Source organism: Cupressus sempervirens, chromosome 10 (genome assembly GCF_028749045.1).
Source record: "Cupressus sempervirens isolate cs-2001-9-10 chromosome 10, ASM2874904v1, whole genome shotgun sequence".
In the NCBI taxonomy this organism is placed as follows: domain Eukaryota; kingdom Viridiplantae; phylum Streptophyta; class Pinopsida; order Cupressales; family Cupressaceae; genus Cupressus; species Cupressus sempervirens.
In genome coordinates, this window is record NC_143127.1 from 430,958,361 (window position 1) to 430,965,676 (window position 7,316).

General features: G+C 36.2%; 1 protein-coding gene across 2 annotated transcripts; it reads right to left on the minus strand.

Annotated features, from left to right (window-relative positions):
- Positions 1–2,191: 2,191 nt before the first annotated feature.
- On the minus strand, positions 2,192–6,844 carry LOC149534567 (transcription regulator). Of its 2 annotated transcripts, XM_089807812.1 has the most exons (12): positions 6,766–6,844; positions 5,388–5,463; positions 5,187–5,293; positions 4,898–4,968; positions 4,216–4,265; positions 3,828–3,901; positions 3,644–3,706; positions 3,147–3,234; positions 3,001–3,066; positions 2,741–2,820; positions 2,578–2,649; positions 2,192–2,482 (listed from the first exon to the last, which is right to left on the minus strand). In XM_089807812.1, exons 3-12 carry the CDS (start codon positions 5,216–5,218, stop codon positions 2,401–2,403), a joined length of 678 nt encoding a protein of 225 aa, XP_089663938.1. In that variant the 5' UTR covers positions 5,219–5,293; positions 5,388–5,463; positions 6,766–6,844; the 3' UTR covers positions 2,192–2,400. The 2 variants fall into 2 exon arrangements, with proteins under 2 accessions (XP_089663938.1, XP_089663939.1); XM_089807813.1 differs by lacking the exon at positions 6,766–6,844 and having other exon boundaries at positions 5,187–5,286; positions 5,388–5,408.
- Between the last annotated feature and the right edge of the window lie 472 nt (positions 6,845–7,316).

Genomic DNA, 7,316 nt, shown 5'->3' on the forward strand with positions numbered 1-7,316 from the left:
TTAAAAGAACATGTCCCCTTTTAATTAAATAAAAAACTCCATTCTTCTAACCCACTTAAAGTGCACACATAAAGTCCTTTTTCTATTTTACAATTAAAAGAAAAGGCTTGTGAAACTTTTGTCTTATGTGACAAGTCAACTTATATTCTATTGGTTGACTTGTGTGTGCACATGAATCACTCCTCTTTTCGAATTCCGCCGTTGATCATCCACCATCTTCATCTTGATCTCTACCGTCCATACGACTTTAAAAGGGAGAGAGCTTTCCCCCTCAAATCATCAATCCTCATTTGAATATTGTTATGCTGCATGTTTTCTAACAGGTTTATTTGGAGCTTTGTGGAGAACTTCTATTTCTTGTCTACATTCTCTCATCCATGGCATCATGGCATTCTAACTTAGCTTAGCTTTCATTTTTACATGTAGCTTAATCTCACATAACTTAATAATAGTATTGTAACACTCTCATACATGTTTTAGCATAGCTTCAGTTTGCATCTTATTCTAGCTTAATTTTCATTTGCATTGCATTTTTGAGGAACTCCTTGAGACATTTGCATTCTTGCATCTTGTCTTTGGAACCTCCCATTGCATGGTTTACTACCAAGAAGAGTATCTTTAAAGCTCATCTAAGAGCCCTTGAACTTGAAATACACTCTCTTGCACTCCGTGGATAAAGAGCTCTAAGCCGGCATCCAAGCATTTCAAACTAATGGAATCGTTTGGATAAAAAGGTTTAGAGTGGGACACTTTCAAGTGTACACCTATTACACTCTTACCTCTTGTCCTTTCATTCTCAAACTGCAACCAACCAATGTACCGTATGTAATGACTAAATGATGCAATTAATAACCTATTAAACTCTCATCTCGTCCTTTTATTCTCAAACTGCCCCCTTGATATGGAAATATGTCCATGCATGTGACCATGCAAGTCCTTTTATTCTCAAACTGCCCCCTTGATATGGAAATATGTCCATGCAAGTCCTTTTATTCTCAAACTGCCCCCTTGATATGGAAATATGTCCATGCATGTGACCATGCAAGTGCATCATTTTGTATGTATGGCTAAATGATGCGATTAATATCCTACTAAACTAAAACATAGATATCATGGTGTATTTTGCTATGTTTTTTTACTGATAGGAGAGTGGTGTAAGGAATAATTTGTTATGCATATATATACACACATTTTTAGAAGGAAAAAGAACGTGTATTTGTACAAACAAATCCAAACCTAACCCCACAAAAACTTGTCAAATTTCAAACCCACATCCATACCCGAACCTGAACTGGCAACTTAGCCTATAACTCTTAGGCACTATACATGATCAGTGAAATGTAAGGATCTTATAGCAATTATATGAGCATAACTATTAAGAGCACACTTAGATCAAGATCATCCCTGCATTCAACACCTTTTAATTTGCAATCCATTTATCTACTGATAACTCACGGGGAACAACAATTGTGATGAGGCTTCAGTACAAACAAGCTCCCGCGAGTATGTACTCGTAATCGCTAACTTCCCCTGGGACAATTATGTGAAGTACAATTCGTAGTCGACAATACGTACAAACAAGACGACACTTTTCTCAACCATTGGAAGAGGTGGTTCTTGAGCCTAATCTTTCCAATTTCACCATTAACACTAGACGAGGGCCTGATTAGTTTGATTTATTTTAATTATATTTCATTTGCAGATATTTAAAAGAGGAATTGTCTTCAGAATTTGCATCCTTCCCAATCAATTATATGGGATATTCAAGAGACGGGATGGACCATGTACATATACATCAACAGAACTAAAAGAAAATAAAATTAGTTTTTATAGTCAAAGATGTCAGCGACTTGTTAGAGTCTACATATGGTAACAAAAATGGGACTACCCCAATACTCTTTGCAAAGGCACCCAACTGTGCTATAGATGAGTCATACACACCTTACCACCTGTGAGATTTGAACTTGTGACCTCTCTTTCGAGACCTCGAGTTCTCAACCAAACAAGGGGTACATGCATAGCCTCAATACCTATGGTGCAGTTTTCCAATTTAAAATATTTCATAGAAGGTGAAACCAAAATAGCTATTTCCAGTCATGGGACAGAGGAGTAAAAGATAATCATATCACATGACCCTCTATCCAATTTTCTATGCTGAAATAAGAATACAGCCCATGTTGATCTTCGTGGGTGTTCGTCCAAATCCATGTATTAAAATTAATGAAAATTAAGAGATCTAACATCGATTTGAGACACCATGGACATATACACCATGAAAGTTCGAAACTGTACAAAGTGACATATTACAATGGCAGGGGAATGCTTCCCTGCTCCTTACCACTAAACATGGATCTACAGAAAAGTATGATATAACATGCACATTATGTACAGAACTATGTACTAGTCCATATCCATGCCTTCAAAAATGTTATCCTCGTCGCTCAACATTTCATTGGCACTGAGATAATCAATGGCCAACTTGCTGCAAAGTGCAAACAAAACATTATCTCAATTAAAATTCCATCACTTATGAGTTACAAACTTACGGTAGTTCTGAATTCTTAAAGAGTACTTTACCTCAAACAGCAACAGGTGAAGCTAAGGACTCGTTTCAGCTTCTTGTTGTAGAAAAAGAAATTGAAAGACCATCTGTAATTAAAATGTTTCAAGATATTGAGTTTTACTTCACAAAACAGCTCAACAGAATATTGACATTACAATGTGGAGTTACAATGCTTACACAGATCCCCTTTCCAAAAATGGATCCCCTTCAGATTCTGGCATATAGCTATACACCTCACAATTGGATAGATCAATAACCTGTTCAAAATAAAACCTCCTTGTTGAGCTTATCAAAGAAATTGGGAAAACAATATTCCAATGGAGCAACCGAAAGTATACCATGATAAATGTTACCAATTGCAGTTGCTATATTTCACATTTTAAAGCAAGGTAATATGTAGCTGTTTCCATGTGATTTTAAAAAACCAGCATACTAACCTCATCAATAGCTTGCCAAATGCTATCTAGGAAGGAAGTATCTCCCCCATTTTCCATCCTCCAGACCTGCACTTCAACAACATAAATTAGACAACATAGACTTGGAAACTGAACGAATAAACTACCCAATTGTGTTGTCCTTATACCTTTTCTGATTCAATCAGGTAGTTCTCAATTTTCTGCTTGACAATGTTCAGTCCGCGTTCTTTAGAAAAATTGTGAGCTTGTACCATGCTGCACGTTAATGTATAGAAATTCAGAAAGAAACGTTTAGTATGTCAATGAGCACTCCAGTCCACATTCTATATTTCAGGAATTCAGCATATGGTGCAACTCTTTAAGTTTTTCAGGGGAACAGTCTGTATCATAGATCAACCAAGACAGATCTGATTCCAAATCCTGAAATTGTAGATCTTAAGATTTTTAAATAGGAAATGGAGAGAATTGAACTCTCAACTCCATTAGGAGCAACGGTTTACCCAACCGTTTGTCAACCTTAGACATCACTTCCAATAATTTTTTTAAGGATATTAAATGGGTTGCCAAGTCAACAATTGGTTGACATTGGCATTGCCCTAATATCCCTTTTTGCTTTAGGTAGTTCTTGGGAACTGCAGACCTTAAAATAGAATCAAGTTTTTACCTGAAGTCATAATCTGGATATATGTGGTTCATGGTAAGAATTAGATGAATGAGTGTCCTTCGGCTGGGGGCAGAAAATGGTAAAACGAATTGTCAGAGCTCTAATAGAACAGAGTAGAACTATCATGTCCATCAAGATATTTAGTCAGACCTGAGATCATATTGAAAGATTTAAATAATCATACCTTGATGTATTGCATAGAGGACCAACTGGAGAAGAGGAATTGTTATCAGGATATTGCGCAAGGTAATCCAAGACCTATAAAAACAAGATATGCATTTTTTTTTTTCACATCTTATGCTGCTCAAGGCATTAAAAAGCTAATAAAGTAAACTTCTTGTAACATGCATTCAAGTTTCAACTTAGATTTAAGGGTCTTGAAATCTACTGCTCATCATGTCCTCCTAGGACCTAAACAAAACAATCACGTATCTGCTCCAACTAATCAAATATAATGCACCTAAATCAGCATTTGGGTTATGGAATCTAGATTGATATATTTATTAAAACTAAATCCATAGTCATGCATTAATTGCAACAATAACAAACAAAACGGATTATGAAAAGCTTACTTCTTGCTCTAAGCTACGTGACAACTTCCTGTCATTCCCAGCAGCCTTGCCTAGACAACCATCAAAATGACTTAGTGAAATGCTTTACATAACTGCATAAGCAAGTAATTAACACTTTCCAAGTGAAATATAATTTGAAGCTGAACTCAATTATTTCTGGGGAACTAATTAATAATTTTTTAAATGAAATTTGTGCTCACTCTGTGTCCATTTCCATCAACTTAGAATCAAATTTTAGGGGGCTTTGCCCTGGCTCTTGATAAATTTCCAGGAACCATTGTCCTTGTATATTTTATATTTAACAGTGCAGATCTTTAAGTTGCTATTCACCTTTCCCAATATGCCTTAGAAATAACCATGTCAAACAGTCTATATGAATATGCAACACAGAGGGGGAGCAGTTAGCTGTATGGAGAGATAATTTTCACGCCATATGTCTTAAGGATTCACCCTTACAGGCACAAGGACATCTTGAATCATCTTACGTCAAAATGCAATAGAAACAAAATGTGCTGCCTGTTTTAGTTTTGGCAGACAAGAGTAAATAAAGGATTTGTGACCCCACAAGACTCTTTACCTAAGGTTGAAGGCTGTAAAGTTCAAATATTTTCTACTCAAAAATAAAAGTATTCGAGTTTCCCCAAATGACGTGCTTAAGATAAAATATTTGGTCAATACTTACAAGAGTAAGCCTCCAGGGAACCTTTGAGAATACATTCTCCAAGATTTACATTGTTGAGAAAAGCATTTAACCTGGATAGCCAGAACACACAAAGAATTAAAAAAAGAAGTATCCAAGTGTTTACAAATTTGAGCAACTCTTTGGAACCTTGAACACTATCATAACTGCTCATTGTATCTGCAGTAATGCGTTCCTTGAAATTTACAATAAGTCAATTATATAACAACGTTATGTGTGCCCTAATGATTTAAGCAGTAAAAGTACAAGATTAGAGTTAAATAGTAAATACCTTGCAAGAGGGGTGTATTCGAGAAACTTCATGTTCGATACTCCTTGGATGCATAAACACCGCCGTGTTGAACTGTATGCCTCTTAGAACAAACTTCAGTCTGAACTCTGAAGAGACTTCCAAGCTTAGAACAAACTTATCACTTTTAGAACTCTATGACCTCTGAAGACTTGAATACAATTCACAAAAACTGAAACCCACCCTGCAATCAGCAGGTTGTGTTGAACAGGTATGCAGATTAATATTAGCCCCAATTTGCTGTAATTCAGAAATAGTACTGCAGCAAACATTCACCAAATTAACAATATCTTCAAAATATTCAGATTCACATAATTAAAACTCTAACATAAATGAAAATCGCATATTTCTCCATGAATTTACATTACTAGAAGAGCCATTTCCGGTACAAATAATAATAAATATTAGGGCATATGAAACATAATTTCGCAAAACTAAAGGATATTATTATAAACACAGTTGTCAAATTCCAAACATTCTTAGCAGTATGCCTGTCAAACCGAGAGGGAATTGAATTCCAAGAAGCAACTAAGACTATAAATTTAAGACTCTCTCAGAATTTGACAGAGGAAAACACACCTCGTTAACGTATTTAACATAAGCTGACAACAACTAGGCAACTTTCTACCTCGAAACATTTACAGGCAGCTACTTATTAAGAAACTTAAACCGAACACGAAAGATTACAAGATCCGCATGATCTACAAGGAGAGTAAAAATTAACATTTCAATTCACATATGGCTAGAGAAACCCTGCTCAAATTTCTACAAAACAACTACACATATTTATCACAATTTCAAGAAAATTTCAACAAATACACTTGTACATCAATTGAGGAAAACCGCACAATTGACTACGATGAACCTCAGGTAAAAGTCACACACCAAATATCGATTTCATTTAGTAACGTCCTCTGACAGAATTAGTAAAATCGTGAATAAAATACATCATTCTCAAAAGAAGAAACCCGATATTTTAGAAATACTGCATAAGCGTGAATGTTCATCATTCCAAATGGAAGAAACGGCATAGTACAGAAAAAGGCATGAAAAAAACATAACGTTGCACTGTACAAACCCAAAAAAACATATCTTCGCCATGAAATAAAGCGGAACACATAGAAATACAGATCTGCAAAAATACGCAAAACGAAATATAGAATTTCAATTGTCTTTAAACAAATCTTCAAAATCAGCCCAAGAGAGCTTCACATTATGTAAATCTGTGTTAAAATTGTCAATAGAGGACCAGAAACAACAAAATTGGAAAATCAAAAACATAAAGGCGCAAATTTGGTGGGGGAGGGGGGAGGGAACTCTCTTTTGTTTTCGTCAGATCAGATTGTCATAAAAATCACAGCGAGGAAAATATACCCAGTACCTTCCCAAAAATGGCCGAGAAAACGCAGAAAAAGAGAAAAATATCTAAATATTCAAAATAGATCCACTCTAACTGCAAAAGCGGCCCTGTTACGTCCGAAAACACACAGAACGAACGCGACTGGGACAGAAAATCATCTACTGGAAAAAATACGCAGAGAAAATAAGAATTGGCACTAACCTTTACCAGAAATCTTCGAAATTGTAGAGCGCGGTGCAAAGGAGACGAATATCCCTCGAAATTGAACAATGAGTAATGTAAAAACCGAGCTATAATTACAATGGTTTTTTTAAAATCCACTGAAACTCAACGCGCAGTCTAAAATGACCTGCTCGTGCAGTCACCGGTGACTCCCACTTTGCAGAAGATAACTGCCACGTGTATGGCGAAAAATACTTTTCTGGCAACTCTTCTGACATTTTAGCCGACCTATTTTCGTCTCTTACGGCTTCACGCAAAGCATGCTATCATTTCAAGAGCTCTCGATATCTCCCACCAACTCCTCACATCTGACGGCTGTCCATGCAAGCAATATTTAGAAGGACACATCTTCCGTCCGATTCTTCGATCTTGTACGCACTTTATCACCGAGCGATTCACGTCCCCTTCATTAGCTTGCAATTGAGGATGGAATATTTCAGGGAATCCTTATCCGGTACCATTTTTTGTTCTATATTAAGTTTGGTGCTTCTCGTACATCATCCGACGGAAGGAGCCGCGCTATGTTGTAA